At 38.7% G+C, this 18,695-nt stretch overlaps 3 protein-coding genes across 4 annotated transcripts; all 3 read right to left on the bottom strand.

The window, feature by feature from the left end:
* Positions 1-33: 33 nt before the first annotated feature.
* Positions 34-4,711, bottom strand: LOC135673308 (uncharacterized). 2 transcript variants are annotated; one of them, XR_010513275.1, is made up of 7 exons: positions 4,173-4,711; positions 3,224-3,456; positions 2,878-3,136; positions 1,273-1,452; positions 1,044-1,199; positions 737-968; positions 34-143 (listed from the first exon to the last, which is right to left on the bottom strand). XR_010513275.1 is itself a non-coding variant. In XM_065182175.1 (6 exons), the coding sequence occupies exons 1-6, from the start codon at positions 4,200-4,202 to the stop codon at positions 795-797; spliced, it is 1,032 nt and encodes a 343-aa protein (XP_065038247.1). In that variant the 5' UTR covers positions 4,203-4,711; the 3' UTR covers positions 557-794. The 2 variants fall into 2 exon arrangements, 1 of the variants encoding a protein (XP_065038247.1); XM_065182175.1 differs by lacking the exon at positions 34-143 and having other exon boundaries at positions 557-968.
* Positions 4,712-5,443: 732 nt separating this feature from the next.
* Positions 5,444-12,890, bottom strand: LOC135673298 (methylcrotonoyl-CoA carboxylase beta chain, mitochondrial-like). The gene is made up of 10 exons (XM_065182167.1): positions 12,651-12,890; positions 12,445-12,564; positions 11,108-11,542; positions 10,877-10,967; positions 9,437-9,672; positions 9,176-9,340; positions 8,425-8,499; positions 6,819-6,950; positions 6,026-6,082; positions 5,444-5,756 (listed from the first exon to the last, which is right to left on the bottom strand). Exons 1-10 carry the CDS (start codon positions 12,828-12,830, stop codon positions 5,553-5,555), a joined length of 1,695 nt encoding a protein of 564 aa, XP_065038239.1. The 5' UTR covers positions 12,831-12,890; the 3' UTR covers positions 5,444-5,552.
* Positions 12,891-16,503: 3,613 nt separating this feature from the next.
* Positions 16,504-18,575, bottom strand: LOC135673294 (phosphatidylinositol 4-phosphate 5-kinase 1-like). Its single transcript, XM_065182155.1, has 3 exons — positions 17,864-18,575; positions 16,991-17,219; positions 16,504-16,907 (listed from the first exon to the last, which is right to left on the bottom strand). The coding sequence occupies exons 1-3, from the start codon at positions 18,523-18,525 to the stop codon at positions 16,743-16,745; spliced, it is 1,056 nt and encodes a 351-aa protein (XP_065038227.1). The 5' UTR covers positions 18,526-18,575; the 3' UTR covers positions 16,504-16,742.
* Between the last annotated feature and the right edge of the window lie 120 nt (positions 18,576-18,695).

The following is an 18,695-nucleotide window of genomic DNA, read 5'->3' as shown; positions in this document are numbered from 1 at the left end:
CCCCGCCCACCTTCTCTTCTTCCTCGATTCCTCCTACCCGCTATCTATCCCTCGTTCGCCCTCTGTTCCCTCGCTTTCGCCCTCGCTCTCAGCTCTTTGGAGAGCAGCTGAGGGTAGGAAGACGCAGCAGAAGCCAGAAGCAACTACAAACAACGAATCGGATATGAGCACAATATCTACATATTTATTTATTAGATAAGTACAATTTTTGTTTTCTTTCTCTTATTTTTTTGGCCTCGGTAAGGCAGTGGAGGAAGTGCGAGTCGGATCGCCTGTGGCTCCCAGACAGGGAACTCCTTGGTCATGGTTTCGTTGTTCTCTCTTTTTGCTGTAGATTCCGGAAACCAGAAATCATTACGTTGAATTGGTCATCCGTGGCTGTGAGTAGATTTCAGCTGAAAGGATCAGACTAAGTTGAATGGTTTTGGTTTGAAGCTGAAAGATAATTTCTCTTCATATATATGTATGTATACGTATGCATATATATACATATATACATATATATATATACATATATATATATATATACATATATATATATATATATAGCCCATTACCTAACCCAACACTCAGCCCATTTGCCCACCCGAAAATATCAGCCCATTAATCCATTCTCAAGGTCCAATAGCCGAGGCCATAATTCGGCCCATAATCAGCCCATACTGGGCTTTTATGCAGCCCATGAGACCAGCCCGTTGACCCAGCCCACTCGGCCGAGCTTGTTGGATCAGCTTACCTTAATGTGGCTGTGTCCTGGAGAATCCAGCTACAACAAGGATCAAATGAAGAACAATCTATAAATCGTAATTGGCATTCAAGAAGCTCCTATACTCCGTTCCTTCAAGAGATCTGTAAACATCATCCCAGTTCTCGACCAACTTGGGCAGTGGTCTTGTGTGAATCTTTACATGTCGACTAACCAGCTTCCTTGGAGGGACTCTGAGGAACTCCAGGACATCCATCAGCTTCTGGAGAAGAAAAATGATACATGGGTAATAGTGCAAGATGTAGCTTTGAGCAACGAAGAGCTGCAGACAACTCACAGTTCGATTCTGGACAAGGTCCTCGTAGTACAGAACAATGTGCCGGGTGTTCCTGAAGTGCCCCATGGCATCGGTGATGAACTTGTGTGTGTGCCTGAGAGTTGAAATCAATTCTGAGGTGTTGATCCTGGGCTTGTATCTCGCTAGTATGTTGGCCTGCATTGCAATCACCAAGGTGAAAAAAGAGTATGGACTTTAAAGTGGAAGGTTGTTGATGAGAAGAACTGACCTCGTTTGTTGAATGTACATGAGCTTTATGAGTCCCATTTAATTGCTTAGTGTTGCGATCATGATCGTTTGCGAGTTGTGAAACCAAACGACGAAGCAAGTTTCTTCTGAACAGGAAAATCAAAGAGACCCCTCTTCGACTGAAGTATTTGGCTACCTTTACATGATTCTCCATAAGGCCCTGTATTATCCATAAAAACTGGAGATGTCAGAGTCAGATTTACAGTATGTCCTTAAAAGTCGATCAAACAAGCTGAGCAAGTTGTACACAAGAAATTCTGTCCTGCAGAATCAAGAGGGTTTACAGTATAATATTACAGCTAGGAAGACACGAGTCCACAATCTATACTATTTCATGAGATAACCCCCACTTTTGGATTTCATTATTACATTTCTGATGTTTTAGAGTCCTCTAAAGTCTAAAGATTAGATCATAAACCTTGTAGTATCCATATTATCTTCTAATATCTTTTGATGCAGTACAGCTGCTGTTACCGAGAAGCCTGTTGCTTCACAGTGATTCATGCTTAATCATGCTTCTATTCCAAATCAACAAAGGAAAAACAATCCTTACCAAAGACCAACTACTTCCTAATCCTAATCAAAATTGGACTAATAGAATCCTACTTAAATCCAAACTCTAAATGCCAATAGGTGCCACTTTCCAGACAGTTTGAACCATCAAATTTCCAGCATCAGTTGGGTACAATGTTTAGTAGAATGCTTGATTTTTTCAGTAATAATAACCTTATACATACCTGTCCAGACCAAAAATGTTTTTGAATATTCAAGTCACATAGTATACTCAATGACTAATGTTGTTTTGTTCTCATGTACCGGGAAAACACCAAGTGCATCACGCTTTTGTACCTTCAGTTTGCATCTTAAACTGACAGGCTTAACTAATGGAACTACATTAGCACTTTTTCAGCTTCAACTTGTCCTCAACATATTGAATTATGGAATACCTGGTTTTTGGTCAATGGAACATGTTAACTCTTGCTTGAAGCACCTCTCAGTCTAGTTGCCAAATTAGCTTTATTACCTCAAACCAATTACTGTGTTCAAGGTTTATTCATAGAATGTGATCCACCAATTTTCTTGTCAAGCTTCAATTGCTTTCTAACTGCTCTAAGTTGAAAATTTCAAGAAACATGCATCCACAGTTGCACCAACTTTCAAGGCCCAAATATAATCCCTACATTGTATCTAATAACACCTCTACGTTCAACTGTTTGATTCCAAAAATTAAGATTCATCAGCATTCATTTTTGGAAATTCAACAAATGGTCAAGAAGAAGATGAACCTTGTTAACTGAGGTTCAAGTTAGAAGAAGTTGATTTGTGTTTCCATAGAAATTTGACCAAAGATTTCCAGTTGGAATAATAGTGTAGTTAGATTTTGTATCTGTACGAAGTGTGTGTGTATATATATCTGGAAATGTTTGGTCAAATTTCTATGGAAACACAAATCAACTTCTCCGATTGCATAAATGTCAGGTTTCAATTGAACAAGCACATAGCAAGAAACTTAAGCATGCATCAGATAAAGATAACACACCAAAGAAATTATTTCAGTGATGAATGATGAGCTATACAGATTTACCTGATTAAGCATCCACTTCAAGCCAACAGCAGCTGTACAATCATTTTTTGCAGCACTGCTGTACCAATCCAGATTGTAAACTTTGTCCAATGCCCTTATGATTGCCGATATGTTGCCTCTCCTTTCTTTGGAAGAGAAAATCTCCCCATTAGAACTAATGTTAACATGGCTATTCAAAAGAGTCTCGAACCATCCACTTCCAGACCTCTGCATGGACACAATAGAAAAAAACCGAACTGGTGTACATGCACATTCATCCCTGATGAATTGATGAATGGTTAGTTAAAATGCCGGCAAAAGCCAAATTAAAACAGACTACCAGGACAAAAGGAAAAACAAAAGACACCTGCTATAAGTATTGGGTTCTGGATAATGCACATATGGGATTTCATAATATGGAATGGCAGGATTTTTGCAAGGTGCTTCCATTATCTCCATCTTCAATTTTCTGGGTCTGCTTTGTATCCCCAATTGCGTTAAACATACTGAGCAAATATAGACACCACATATCATCACAGCAGCTAACATAAACATCCTCAAAGCATGCGATTTCTTTGGTCCCTTTATGACGAGTGCATCCTGCAATAAATATTAGAGAAAGATACTGGTCGGTGGATAAACAAAACCAGACCATGTACAAAAATAGTCTAGCTATTGGCTATTCTTGTCAAAGATTTTAATTTGGGAAGTACCACACTAGCTAAGTAGGTATAGCTGACGACATGAAATAAACAGCTCCATGTGAGACTCAAGTGGCATTAATCAGAAAAGAATGACCACTCATAACTAGTAGTTCCAAATTTCAGTAGCACAAAGGATGGTGTTAAATGATGCACTGAAACAATAAAAATAAAGGGAATAATTTGACAGAATCATGTGATAAAAAAGAACTGAATAATGACGAGTTAAAACAAGCAAGTCATGAAATAATTTGGTACAGATTGAAGTGTTTATTAGCTCAGTTAGGTCACCTGAATCACAATACAGAGTGAAATCCCAGGCAAAGACAGCTTTTCAGATTTAACTGGTAACTATTTCCCGGAACTTGATATGATAAACAAACTTGAGAACCAGCAAGAAACATTTGGAAACAAGAAGAAAGTTCCAAGAATGACCAGTCAAGGTGAGAAGAAGGAAAAACCTCAAAGCAGCTTCTTTTTTGTTCAGATCAAGCAATGTTCTCAGAGTCATTTACAGACACAATGAAGTGCAGCTATAACACTGAGATTCTATAGATATATGACAAGGAAAAACGAAACAAAATTCATCAAAAAGCGAAATCAAGGAATGGTCACCTTGTTGAAGAAGAACCGCTGCTCCACCATCTTGTTTTCCCTTTATTTCAACCTTATATTGACTCCCTTCTTCAGAAAGGAGAGGCATTTAAGAATGAGGAGCTCCCATCCCCATTCCCATCTCTCTCGCTCGTCCTCTTTTCCCTCCTTAAAAAATCCCTTCTTTTTTTCTTCAAAGGCGAGGTTTTTAGTAAAGTAGAGGAGCCGGAGGATCGAAAGCCTCTTCCCAGCTCAGTAAACTCTCCTCGTGAGCCACCATCATTACCCCCAGATGCCACCAAAGCGCTCCTCTTTGTTCCCTGTTGTTTCTCCTCGTCAAGAACGAATCTTTACTTCTCCGTCCCCTCTCTATCCCGATTTCTCGACCGTGTCCGACACTACGTCTGTTCTTGAGAGAGAGAGAGAGAGAGAGAGAGAGAGGAATTGGGGACAGTGAGGTGGCAGGATCTTCAAAGAGTGCCGAGAAAGGCGCTCCACAGAGAGAGAGAGGAAACCAGGAATAATTTATGCAGGAGAAAGAGGGAAAAAGGAGAAGCACCGCTATTAGTTTGATGTAATCAAAAGGTCTAAATCTGAATAAAGTCCCCATGTTGGTTATGTTGTCACCACTGCAGTAATGAACTCTCCCTCCGTCCCTTCTTATCCAAAAGTACGAACACCAAACGTGGACTATATATATATATATATATATATATATATGAGATAAAAATTTGAAAACAAATTGTAACTTTAATATTTTCCTGCAAAGCTTCTATTTAAAAAATATCTAAAAAATATTTTTTGATGAGCTATTTTACCGATTTAATTCTGGACAGCTAAGCCTAAAGTGTTTCTACTCAAAACAGTCGGTTTGGACTATCGGTTTAGTAAAGCTTTGTTGACCGATTCGAATTGAAATGGTTCATGTCTCTACTCAAAAAAGTGTTTCTACTCAAACCCTACAAAATGATTGTTGCATTATACAGTGTTTCTGTCTTAATGCTGGTTTTGATATCGAAGATGCAAAAAACATTTCTCTTTTATCACTTTTCATTTCTTTCTTATTTATTTTCTCCTTTTTCTCATACGTGAGTTGTTCTTCTTCTTTGTCTTCTCCAGTGTTTTTTCATTTCTTCTTGAATCGAGAATATAAAAATAATCTTGTAACATATACTGTTATCTTTGTTACTACTCGATCATTTAATAGTAGTTATTTAGACAAGATAAGATACATATATATTATGCATTCATAAATATCATGGTATTTAAATCAACGCAGATGTTTCCAATCATAAACAAGTCTGGGAGGAATTTATTTATATGTTCTTTTTGCTGCATACATACCAATGAACATCAGATAGATGGTAATGGTGGTGTGCATTGGTCAGTTATATTGTATGATCACATTCTAAAGACACCGTATTTGGTGTCCTCGGGATGGGGCTTAATGGAGGCAGAGAGACAGAGGCCGATGACCTTTCTGGTGTCAGATGGGTGTATGATACCATCATCCCAAAGCCTTGCAGTTGAGAAATAAGGGCTGGCTTCTCTGTCGTAGCCTTCCACAACCTTGCTTTTAAATTTATCCTCTTCCTCCTTGCTCCACTGCATTTGATCAAAAAACAAGGTGATTGATGTTGCAGTCGAAGAAAAGTTAGATGAGAATGGTGTGTGGTTCCTGGATTCATAGCATTGCATCAACTAAAATTTTCACCAAACTAAAAGTTCCTGACCTTTATTTCGTATGTGTGCTGCCTTATTTGGAGCAGAATATCATAGCAATTTGGAAATTGTGATATCGAGAAAGAGAAATTACGGCAAAATGATGCAATTGATTCTTTATGATATTGCGACTACTACGAACCGACAATTACCTCAATTCCTTGTCGTTTCTTGTTGCTCCTCTCAATTTGGGCGAGGACACCAGCAGCCTGGGAAGACAAAGACCAATCAAAACCACGAAGAAGTATGAAGACCAAAACCCAAAGGAGCCTTGATACTGCCACTAACAAACTAGACTAAAGCATCAAATGAGAAACATATCTAATTGTCAAAGATTCATCTGGACAAGAACCAGTGTGACTTGCTCAAGAAGGCATAAGTTTGTTCATGTTTAAGTTCTTTTTTCTGAAGAAAGTTTGTTTGTGTTCAAGTTAGTTCGAATCTTAAATACTAGAAAGACTTCATTGAGGAAAAACATCAACAAATTTGTTCTCTCTGACATCATATTTCAGGAAGGATCAGGCAAAGACTAAAGCTCAGTGTTGCAACTCAAGGAAACAACATAACTGGTTAATTAAGTTTGCAAAAGGAAAGAAAGATTGATCCATTAAAATTTCTTTGAGAATTAGTTGGTTCTTTAACTATTTCTACCAAGTTATACATCATCATCTAATTTATTCCATTTTTTATAGTTATGATCCAGTAAAACATTTGATCCTGTGCACTGGTCAATAAATATCAGTATTTACATTTTCTGCCACTAAATGGCAAGAACTAAGAAGAAAATGAACCACAGCTGTAACATTGAATATTAGCAGCAGAGATTCGTTTTCTGCCATCTATATGTTGCACCTAACAAGCAACTGGAAAAGAAGACATTTTTACAGATTTGTGACCTATTTGATTGAGAGAGACTTCACTACAGTATAAGAAATGAGGTGTTACCTGATTGCCACCCATCACAGATATCTTGGCAGTAGGCCACATAAACAAGAAATTAGGACTATATGCACGTCCACACATTCCATAATTCCCAGCACCAAAACTTCCACCAACAATTATTGTTATTTTAGGAACCTGCAGCAAGTTCCCACAAGATAAATTATTTTTCAGAAGCTATCATCACTGTAAGACACAGATTGGAAGTGTAATAAAAATGAAGCTCTGAAGTAGTGCATTACATGAAAAGCAAAGCCACAATATCACCAAAGGTCAAAAAAAGAATTTTAGAGTAGTCAGGTTTTATTTTAATACTCATATTTGCTTATCTATTAGCGTATGGTGCAATTTTCTTCACATTCTCAATGGATAAAGCCAAAAAGCACGAAACATGAATACAAATCGCTCAAACATTTTGTCACATAGCCAAGCTATAACTCATATCTTTCATGCAAGTATTGATTGGTTACAAGACGATGGTACTCTACTTCGCTAGGTTGAATAGTGGAGACATGTCATGACCTTGCCCAATAGGACCTATAAATTAATGAACCTGAACTGAACTATTGGTCCAAAATGATTAAACCCAAGTTAATTTATAAACCAATTCAGATTTCCTTTCACCTATGACGTAGGTTTGAACTAAAGTGTCATAATTGATTCCACTCAATGCTTCATGTTTTCATCAAGATCTAACATAACTCAAAATCAACCACTAGCATGGTGCCTTTGGTTCCATCCACGCACGAGAGTCCTTTCCTACTTAGACCCCTCACAATATAGGTCCACTTTGAGACCGTTTGCCAAAACTCACTCTAATAGGAGAGAAAGGAGGAAGGGATAACGTAGTGGGCAGGTAGCAACAAAGCATAGTGGCAAGGATGGTGAAGGGATGGTGGTGAGGTAATGGGGAAGAGAAGAGATGAGGGAAGAGTGATATCTCATCAAGAGAAAGAGAGAAAGAAAGGAATTTGGAAGGCAAAAAGAAAAAAGAAAGGGGACAACTATCATCAAAAGCTATAGAGAAAATAAATAATGAGATATCGGTACCGGGTGGTAGGCTTATCGCCCGGTACTCCTAGTTTTAATCATTAACACTGGAGGGTAGAGTCTGGTTTTGTAGAACTACTGAACGGTAACCCTTGTTTTGGATCAAATTACCCTTGTATTGGTCGGAATGACAAATACCGATTAATCCAGACTGGTCCGACTTGTTTCCAAATCGTTGATCTTAAACATTTCTACCTTCATCATCTTTGAGAAGTAGAACTTATCTAGAGAGCAATCCAGCAATGACATGGTAACACGATGACAGCTTTTACATGCAAATAAGAGATATCACAATAAACAGGACTAACAAACCACAATCATTCATTTTATTGTTATGCTAATGAGTAAGATAAGGAAAAATTGCAATATACTTATGAGTAGTAGTAATTGGCAGAATATTGAGTATATGCAAGGTCTGGTAAAATTAAATCAATCAACCACTTGAAAATTGAGTAAAATCATCTGTATTATTCAGCAAAGACTGTTGTATTTACATCTCAATTCCATGATGGAAATATATGCAGACAAGTCTAACACAAAATAAAAAGGGAAAAAGCATGACCTTTGAACAGGAAACTGCCATGACCATTTTCGCTCCAGCTTTAGCAATACCACTTGCCTCAGACTTAGACCCAACCTATACACCCAAACAAAATTAAATATAAATCCTTAAAAATCACAAGTCACACTTTTTGGTGATTTATTTATAAAAGAGTTACCATGACAAGATTAACAACAGACCTATAACATGCCTGTAAAATGATATTGGCATGAATATCCAGCATGATATTATATAAAGTTGCAGGATATAAAACAAACAAAATTGAATGACAAAGAATTACTCATGCTGCTTTGTTGAACATTTACTTTTGAATGTTGTGCATGCTAAATACATCATCTTCAGTAAAAGTGGGAATTTGCATGTGGAATTGTGGATATGTGCAGCACAACACAACATAAATGACACAGCACGTAAAATGTGGATTGCTGAAACAAGGCCAGCCAAGAGCCAGCAAGCAGCATGACAATCCTTGGTAATTGAAGGAATTGAAAATGTCATGCTGATGTTATTTCTTTTGGATGACAATCCCAGAAAAGATTTAATTTCCAAAAGAGAGAGACAGGGTTTCATTTGAGAAGCATCAATTATGGCTTCAACCTATTAACAATGATTACAAGCACCTAAAATATAAGTTGGATGCATATTACAAATTTCACAGCCAACAAATTTACTGCATTAACATTCAGATGTGCAATCTGGAATATACTGATGTATAGGCATTTTACAATGACAAGGAAGATAGAAAGTGTACCATAAATCCAGTGATATTCTGAAGAAATATCAAAGGAATATTACGTTGTGCACACAACTCGATAAAGTGAGATCCTTTCAAAGCAGATTCAGTAAACAATATGCCGTTATTTCCAATTATCCCAACTGACTGCCCATAGATCCTTGCAAAACCTGTCACAAGTGTCTATACATAAACCTAGTCAATATCCTTGCATTTGCAGCATTAATAAAGAGAAACACAGAATGCAGAAGAATCTTCAAGTAGTCTAAGAGCTCTTACCGTGCCATAGTACTTCTTGAATTCATCAAATTCACTGCCATCTACAATACGAGCAATAATGGATCGAATATCAAAAGGCTGCTTCTGATCGACAGGTGCAATCGATGTAAGTTCCTTCTCATCATATAATGGATCCTCATAAGAAGAAGAATTACTTGGTGGACTATTTTCCCCTCTCCCAGCCATATATAAGTTCTTAACAATATTTCTCCCAATTGTCAGGCCATGAATCTCATCTATAACACATTGCAAGTACAAAGATTATCAGGACCGTGATAGAAATGATATTGTCCTCTTTTTAATTGCGGAGTAAAAGAAAATATTCAAAGCAAAGAACAAAATCTTAAAAAATATAGAATCCATAATAGGTGCAAATAAGAACAAAATTTTGTTCATCTAAGTTGGAATGTTAAGTGATGAACAGTAGAAACAAAAGGTGGAATATCGTGACACACTTAAAATAACATCGAACAAAAAAACAATCAAGCAAATTAACAACCATTTCAAAACCTATTTAGCCAAGGCACCAAGCAACATATACTGCTGGAGGAATTTGTGCTAGCAGAAAGTTCTATCTAAATCAGATATTGAATCTGAAATATATCAAGAAAAAAAAGCAAGCATGGTTTTAATTATTTATTATGGTAAGCAAACTAATGTGAACAAAAATGTGAAATCAACAAATGTCATGAAAGAGAAAACAAGCAAGCTTTAAGCAAATGAAGCAAGAGATTCACAGCAAATGGATAGAAAATCCATTGTCACTTTATGTTTGACATGCAGTAATGTGGCCTAGAACTGTTTTGACAAGCGATATGCAACCACAAAGTTGTATTTCTATTGTCCATAATGATTAATTAGATGTATTTATGACAATGTAACCTAACTGGACAACGAAAAGTGCAGTAATTAGGATCACTTATTTTCCTCTTATAGCTGCACACAAAACAAATTGAGAAGCCATAGATCTGAACACAATTTTGACCTGAGAAGCTAATAGAAAGAGTATCCTAATACAAAGATTATCACAAATCCAGGCCTTGGGGAAAGTCAACGTGTGCAAATTTTCTTGTACAAGCAGAAAAACTATTTTGATAATTCAAACCATTATCACTAGGATGCAAAGGAAAAAACTTACCATGGTGCCTAGGTCCACCCTCAACAAATTGGAGGTCAAGTATGTTTTAGTGAAAACTTTCTAAAAGGCCAGCCTTAGTATATTAAGTCATGGTAAAATACTTTTTGTTTTCAACTAAGCTAAAATGTAAGAGGTTTTAATACAGATATTGGTACCCATACAGATATAATTCATGATGCATGAATAATACCATAAATTGCATCATGAGGGACGTATTACTCTTGAGCATATGTGCAATATGATGAGAAAAACATGCTATTGAGGTAGATCAGGGTGTTAAGATTGATCAAAGCGAAAAGTACCTGTTGCAAAATGATCAGATACTCCTGATATCTTACAGTGCATGGAGGCACCTCCCAAATCCTCAGCAGATACCTCTTCTCCTGTAGCAGCCTATGAAAATGCGTTCTTCAGAATCAACCTAGATTTTAGAAATATGTACTTCAAATTCTTATCAATGTAATTACTTTTTACTAAAATGAAGATAAGACACACTGGAAACATACAAAACCAAAGCCCAAACCAATACTTACCTTAACAAGGGGAGGGCCAGCTAAAAATATTGTTCCATTGCCTTTCACAATCACACTTTCATCAGCCATTGCAGGTATATAAGCTCCACCAGCTGTACAAGAACCTAAAACCAGAGCAATCTGGGGTATACCCTCAGCTGACATTTTTGCTTGGTTATAGAATATCCTACCAAAATTGTCTCGGTCAGGAAAAACATCAGCTTGCCTTGGAAGGTTAGCACCTCCACTGTCAACAAGGTATATGCATGGCAACTTGCATTCAGCTGCAATTTCTTGTGCCCTAAGATGCTTCTTAACAGTGATTGGGTAATATGTCCCACCCTTTACAGTGGGGTCATTGGCCACAAACATGCACAGCCGCCCATGTACAGGTCCTATTCCAGTAATGATTCCCCCAGATGGTAATGACTCTTCGTACAGGTCAAAGCCTGCAAGCTTCAGGGTTATACAGAAAAATAAGAATGTAGAAACCAGGGCAATCACATCTAAAAGAGGTATACATAACTCATCAGTTGGTAGTAAGTAACTGAGTATGATAAATGATATATATACTCTTTTTCAAGGGAAAGAAAGAAATCACATGAATCAAATAAGAAAGAATAACATAGAGAACAAAATATCTAAATCATTGTGTATAAGTAGAAAGTGTCGGGTCACTCATTCTGCTTCATGTACTGTTCGGTGCTTAAGAATGTCTTGATTTCATATCCAGATTGGCATTCCAGGAGCTTTTGTGCTCTTGGTGGAATTCTGTTGTCACCCTCAAGACCAATTTCCTACAATCTCCCCGTTTTGCATGCTTCATAGTTTCTTTACACTCAAGAGTTGGCTGTTAGTGTGTAAGTGAGATAATTCCAGTAAAAGTATCCTTTACATAAAAAAAATGAACTCATGTGCTCCATACGACAACAGCAAAAGATGCTGCTTCTTTTATCCTTTTATTTCTGTTCATAATCTCCTGCTCCAACTGATATGATTTCACATTTTCAACTCCCACTTATATATGCAGAGTGGTATATGAGTATATCTTGAATGATAAATCGATGCAAGGTCAAAGAATGCATCTATCATCGGGTTAATGACGATTTGATTATCTCATGAATGATAGCTTACCATCCTACCCCTTTTCTTAATATGATAATTGAAATTATAACAATCTTAATTGGAGAATAACCGTACCATCCCAAAAAGTGAATATTTTTTAGATGAGATTCGCAACTTCACCTACTCTCAGAAACAAATTCCACAAGAACGAAACAAAATGATGATCTGTTTATACTGAAATGATACCGAATTCCAACAAAACTAATATTTTGGTTTCAGGAAAGGGCACCTACCTGAGATAGCTCAAGAAACGACGACCCAGGATCGATCATCCGGTCGATCCGCTCCCTGGGAAGAAGCTTGTTGCGGCTCCTGTTCCTCTCCACGGCTCGGGGACCTCCGCCGCCAAGAACCTGGACGAGACAAACAAAGAACCATTAGGAGCCAAATAATCCCCGAATTCCATGGATCTGTCGAGGGAGAGGAACGCGAGAGGGACCTGGCGGATGTTGGATTGGAGTCGCGAGATAACGTCCTGTACGGCGGCGGAATTACAGGCAAAAGCGTCGGAGCTCCGGTCGATGCCGTCGGGAAGGACGGCCGAGCAGAAGGGCATCGCCGCCTGGTGGTGGCGCCGTTGGAGTTGCCTCCACGATCGCATCGCAAGAACCCTCAGCATTTCTCCCCTCGTCACAAGAAAATGGAACTCCAACAGGATAAGCGGCAAGGGAGGCCCCCTTCCAAGCTCAATGTTTATACGGGTAATATAAATTATTATTATTATTATTATTATTATTAATGTTGGCATATTAAAATAAACCAACTGGTATTAAAATACGTATGGATAAGAACGTGTGATTTGGCTGCTGAGTGGGCATAAGATTACGTGCCGTACTTTTCAGCTTTGAAAAAATTATTCGACTCGTTGAACGATAACCCGCTGGCCTACCCACCTCATCACTACTGCAAGGTTAAGTGGCCCTACCTTTAGCCCGCGGTTACGGTCTTTATGTTCTTTGACCAATAAATAGCTCACTCAAATTTATCGTTTTAAAATATTTAAATCGCTATATTTTATTTTCCATCTTTCTTTATTTCCTCTCTCCTCTCTGTTATAATGACTTGTCACGACTCGTATTCCTGGGGCTGGGCTGAGTTGGGTTGGACAGGTGATGAGAACAGGGTAAAGTTTATTTGGTTAGTTAATTATTATTTACTCATGTAGTTAAATATTTTTATATCATATCCTTAGACTTAAAAAATTTATATTATAATCTCTATAGTTATAAAAGAGAAATATTTGGATCTATTTAAAATAAATTCATCAACGAAAATATGAAAATAATGGGTAAAAAAATAATTTTAATATTTTCAATTGGTGATGGTGGCAGATGACATCGTGCTGAGGGTCATGGGTGACTATTATAAATGTGTTACATCTATGTTGATGCCGATACAATTGCTGAGTGACTCTTTCGCTGCTTTGCATCTACGTCGACGTCAATGTAGTTGTTAAGCGATAAAAGGGTTGCTCATTGCATCAGCATTAACACGATTGCCGAGTGGTGAAAGGACCGCTCGACATCTACATCGATGTTGACACAAATGTAGAGCAATGTTGCTTTGTATCCGTATCGACGTTGACATAGTTGTCGAGCGACGAAATGGTCGTCCGACATTTATATCAACGGTCGTTTCACCATTTAACAATTACTCAATGTTGATGAGCAACCCTCACCTCTCGTCGCTATTTTCCTTATCTATAAGAGTTATTCACAGCTCATAATGGCATCATCGTTTGCCACCACCGATGTTGTTTACCACCACTAACAAAAACGATTGAAATTATCATTTTATCTATTATTTATATGTTTCTGTTGATAAAAACTAATGACGTCAGAATAAATGAATCTAAATATTTTATTTTCATAACTATAAGGAGTTGAATGTAAATTTTTTAAGTCTAATGAACTACGAGGGATTATCTAATATACAATTAGCCGTCGAAATGATATGCCATCATTCAATCATTTTTATGCTAACTCCTCAAGCTACTCACCTCAAGTTAAATCATCTAACTAATCCAAATTTACTTGTCTCCCTTTTAAGGGTTGTGTCACAATTAACTTTGGATTTGGTTCGCTTTAGTAATACAATTAAAAATAAGATTGTTTTAAATAATAAAATAGGAAAGAAAACATGTATATTTAATATATTAAGAAAAACGACAGGTTATTGAACAGCTGGTGCTTAGGGGCGATCACAGAGGTGAATCTGTCTGCTTAGATCTTTCCTGAATTGGATTAGAAGATATCCAAACACAAGGTATGTGAATAATGCAACGCATTGACATTGGATTAGATAGACTCGGGTATATGTCACATTAGGAATGACAGTGAATAGAAAACTCTTGTAATCGGAATCCTACTTGTGAAAACACATAAGCAAATTACAATTTCTTTTTTTGGAAAGCAGTAAATAATGAATGCCGATTCTAACACAGGATTTAAAAGAAAATTTACTCAGTTAAGCTATCAAAATAAAGTAAAGTATTATCATCATATCTTGCCAATTGCCTCGTTAACCCGAAATATTGGCCCTACATCATGCATGTTGAATCTATTAGAGAAATTTTATCTGCTATCACTAAATATCCTCCCTAAACTCTTCTGAACAGTTTGAATATATACTGTATTTCTGCTCTTAAATCCTTTAACTATTTTACTAACTTAAACATAAAAAAAATCTTAATTTGTTGGCTTATAATAATCTCGATCCACAACCGACTTCGGGACTCAGAGTTGGCCAGCTGAAGATATTCAATGACTGATGACAGATCTGTATGTGCCCCTTTTGATGTCTTCTTTGGGAGATGCAGATTACATATAGGCTTATCTTAGGCTTCCAAGTGTGCCAAATAGTTCTTCTCCAAAACAGTGATAAGCAAGTGAGATTGGCCACTTTGTGAAGTAAACTGTTCTGCAACCTCACCGTAACAAAGGTTTGTCACTTCCTCACAACCTTGCAAGTGTGTGAGGACTCGTGAGAGAGGCCTTTGGATATGTATACTAGCAAGTCTTTGATTGTGATAAGTTGATGATGTACGAAGAAGAGTCATGGACGAAACCCATTAAGGGACTTCTGTATTCATCATACAACTTGAATCAAACACTTGTCATCTTGCAAGAACAATCATAACAAAATCCAAATGGTTTCAGGTTCCTTCACGCCAAGAAATTGTCATATAAATATATATTCCCCCACACCTCATAAGATTCATCCTTGTCAGGAGAACAATCAAAGGATGATGCAAGTCTTGACCATCTCATTTAATCAGGTAATCATCTTTATGTAAGATAGTTGATAGATGCATTTTTCTGAAATTTTCCTGCTAAATATTTTTACCAAGCAGCTGAGAATGATAAATATCAGTGTCTCAATCTACTTGTAATAGTATATGGTCATCAAGTCCCCGGTCTAATTAATGGACTATAATACAAGCAATCAACAGTGTTCATATCAGATGACAGCCACTGAAACCAATTCTACTGGATGCACTTGCCACACAAGAATTAGCACTGCTGGATGTAACACCTATAACCATAGCATGCAACAAAGATGAGAAGTAGAGTTGCTGGACTCATCATCCATTCTAATCTTTCATGAGACCAACAGACAGTCAAGTTGGACTTGGAGACATGCAATGAACTTTTGAACTGGAGAACAAAAGTTTACAATATAATGAAGTGTTCAAAGTCTCACATCAACAGAGATTAGTCAAACAAATGCTATGATAAAGTCGGTAAATGGAGCAAGCTGATATCCTTCTGACATTCAATTCTTTCTTTTTTTCACATTAGAAGATTCTGACAACATATCCATCATATTGTATTGAAATCTTGACAGCATCTAAGGCAACCAACTAGGTCAAAGGGCTTGCATAAGATATTATGTGGCTACTCCACCATTCTCTGCATCTTTCATTACATGTTCAGTAGATTGCAGGTGGGAGTGGGTGGGCCTAATTGACAGGAGCATGTTACTCTATTCTGTTCCAGATCCAAGTTATAAAGCAGTGTGGATTCAAGCAAGGTTGGGTAAAAAAAAGAAGAAGAAGCCTTTAAGCTAGTCCATAGGACTGAGTCAATCAAGAGAAGAGTTAAAACAAGTGAGCATCCGATGAGTTCCGTAACAAAGTTGCTCTTTCCCATGTGCAGATCCAAACACAGTGACAACCAAGGATCACAGCACATGGTACCATTATCCTCCACCACACTTGGTTTGTGATTGTTACAGCAGAAGGGGTTTCTTTTAATCCTTCCTTTTCTTTTTGATGGATGCAGCAGAAGATGTTGAGAACATGGAGAGCAGAACCAGCTCTGCGAAAATTATTTATCTTATCCACATGTTACTGTCATGGGAGTGTTGTGGTACGTAAACAAGTTGCCAAACATTTGCTGTCAGTTTATTGAATCTCTATTCCATTCACATTCCCCAGCTCAGATCAGGCAGGTATTTGCCTACCGATCGATGATGATGCTCTGACGAGTTTATAGTTTATCGGAAAAATGTACAATTGAGAGGGGTAAACTTACACGTATAGATCACAGCATTTCCCGTCCTTCTGGTTCTGGACTGCTCTGATTGCGGCAACTCGGGCAGCTGTGACTGCTTTATTTGCAGCTGAAACAGCCTGTTTAACTTGCTCCTCCACCAGCGGAAGAAGGGTAGCATTCTCTGCTGCCTTCCTTGCAGCCTAAACCAATCAAAACAATTAATTTTAACGATATTGGTGCATTGTACACTGGTTGGAAATCCATATAGGTTCAAGATGCATACCTCAAGAACTCGCTCGACAACAGGGTCTGACGCGAGGAGGCTGTTCTTCAGAACGCCACAGTCCCACTCACCAGACCTCCTCTCACCATTTCGGAATGTGTATGTTCCAAAACCCTGTCTCCTTCCTTCATGCCATGAGCCCTCGTAGCAGTGGCCATTAGCAAAGTTGTACACCCCAAAACCATGGATTTTGTCTCCGAAATATTCGCCACTATACCAATCACCATTTCTGCAATGAACCAAGTCTAGATCATTGATATGTGAACAACAAAAAATCGATTTTGACATAACCAGGCAATCAAGAGTAAAGGAACCGAAACAGATTCTGCAAATAATTGCAGATTAATTGTCGATGGCTCTTCAATTATGGTAGCAGGCAAGACCATTTGACAAAATTAGGAATATACTATTGAGGGAGGGTAGGGAATGACCTATCCTCAAAGAAAAGGAATGGCCTATTCCATGAGGAACAGATTAAGCACTTCATATTTATTGATACCGACCAAATATGTCACGACATTATACACATTAAAGACAGCAAATCGTAATAGTCCAAATTGCAACAAGAACAAATCGACAGGCAATTTAATGGAACCATAACAAGTCCTTATGCTGTACCTATGATCGTGATTGGCAAATTCATGTGTCATATACATGGAAAGAGGAAATAGAAAAAGTGAAACAGGTTCAAAGCTCGAGCTGATCAGTAATTTAATTCGAAAAATCCTATCAGAATTCTTTCATCGGCCACAAAAGAACAAAAAAGACACTCAACCACCACCGCATAACCCTATTTGATCAAATTCACAAACACATGGTGACAATTACCAACTAGAGCGTGCAAGAAGGAGAACAGAGCCACTTCTCCCTTACCTGAAGCGATACCGGCCAAGGCCGTGCTTGACCCCGCACTTGAACTCCCCAGAATAGCAGCTGCCTTCGGAGAAGGTCTGGACGCCGCACCCGTGGCTCTGCCCGCCGACCCACTCGCCGGCGTAGCTGTCCCCGTCGTAGAACCGGTACGCCCCGAAACCGTGCCGCATCCCCTGTCGATACTGCCCCCGGTACCGGCTTCCCCTCGCCCAGCTCTCAGTCCCATGCCCGTCGTACTTCCCGTCAACCCAATCCCCCTCATACCGCCCCTTGACGAAGAAGCGGTACACCCCACTCCCGTGAGACCTCCCCTTGTGAAGCTCCCCTTCGTACGCGTCCCCATTACTAAAGAACACCACTCCTTCACGCTCAGCCTTGCCACTCTTGATCCCTCTGTTGGAAACTCTTCCAGCAACGTCGTCGCCGATGAACCACCGAACCGGTACGCCCTTCCGTGCCGCTCTGAGCTTAAGGAAGCGTGACCAGACGAGGAGGATGGAGACAAGAGCTAAGCAGGCAGAGGCGAGGAGAAGGCTGTTGGCCGTGGTGAAGGCTCGGTTGAAGTAGAACAAGACGAAAGGGAGGAGAAGAAGGAAGGCGATGGAGGCGAAGAGAGGAGGAGGGAAGGCGCAGTGGAGCAGAGGGGAACGGCCACCTCCCATTCTCCCACCCTCCCAGCTTTGCTTCCTCCGCTACGGACTACGGTATGGACCCGATGGGTCAGATGGGGGTATCGGTAGCCAAAGAGGGGTGGGTATATAGGTGGGAGAGTGGATCGGACGGTCGTGAGGAGTTGGTAGAGGCTTACGTAGCGATCAACGCCGTTTGTTGG

Source organism: Musa acuminata, chromosome BXJ1-1, assembly GCF_036884655.1.
Source record: "Musa acuminata AAA Group cultivar baxijiao chromosome BXJ1-1, Cavendish_Baxijiao_AAA, whole genome shotgun sequence".
NCBI classification, from domain to species: Eukaryota; Viridiplantae; Streptophyta; class Magnoliopsida; order Zingiberales; family Musaceae; genus Musa; species Musa acuminata.
This window is presented reverse-complemented; position numbering and strand designations above follow the sequence as displayed.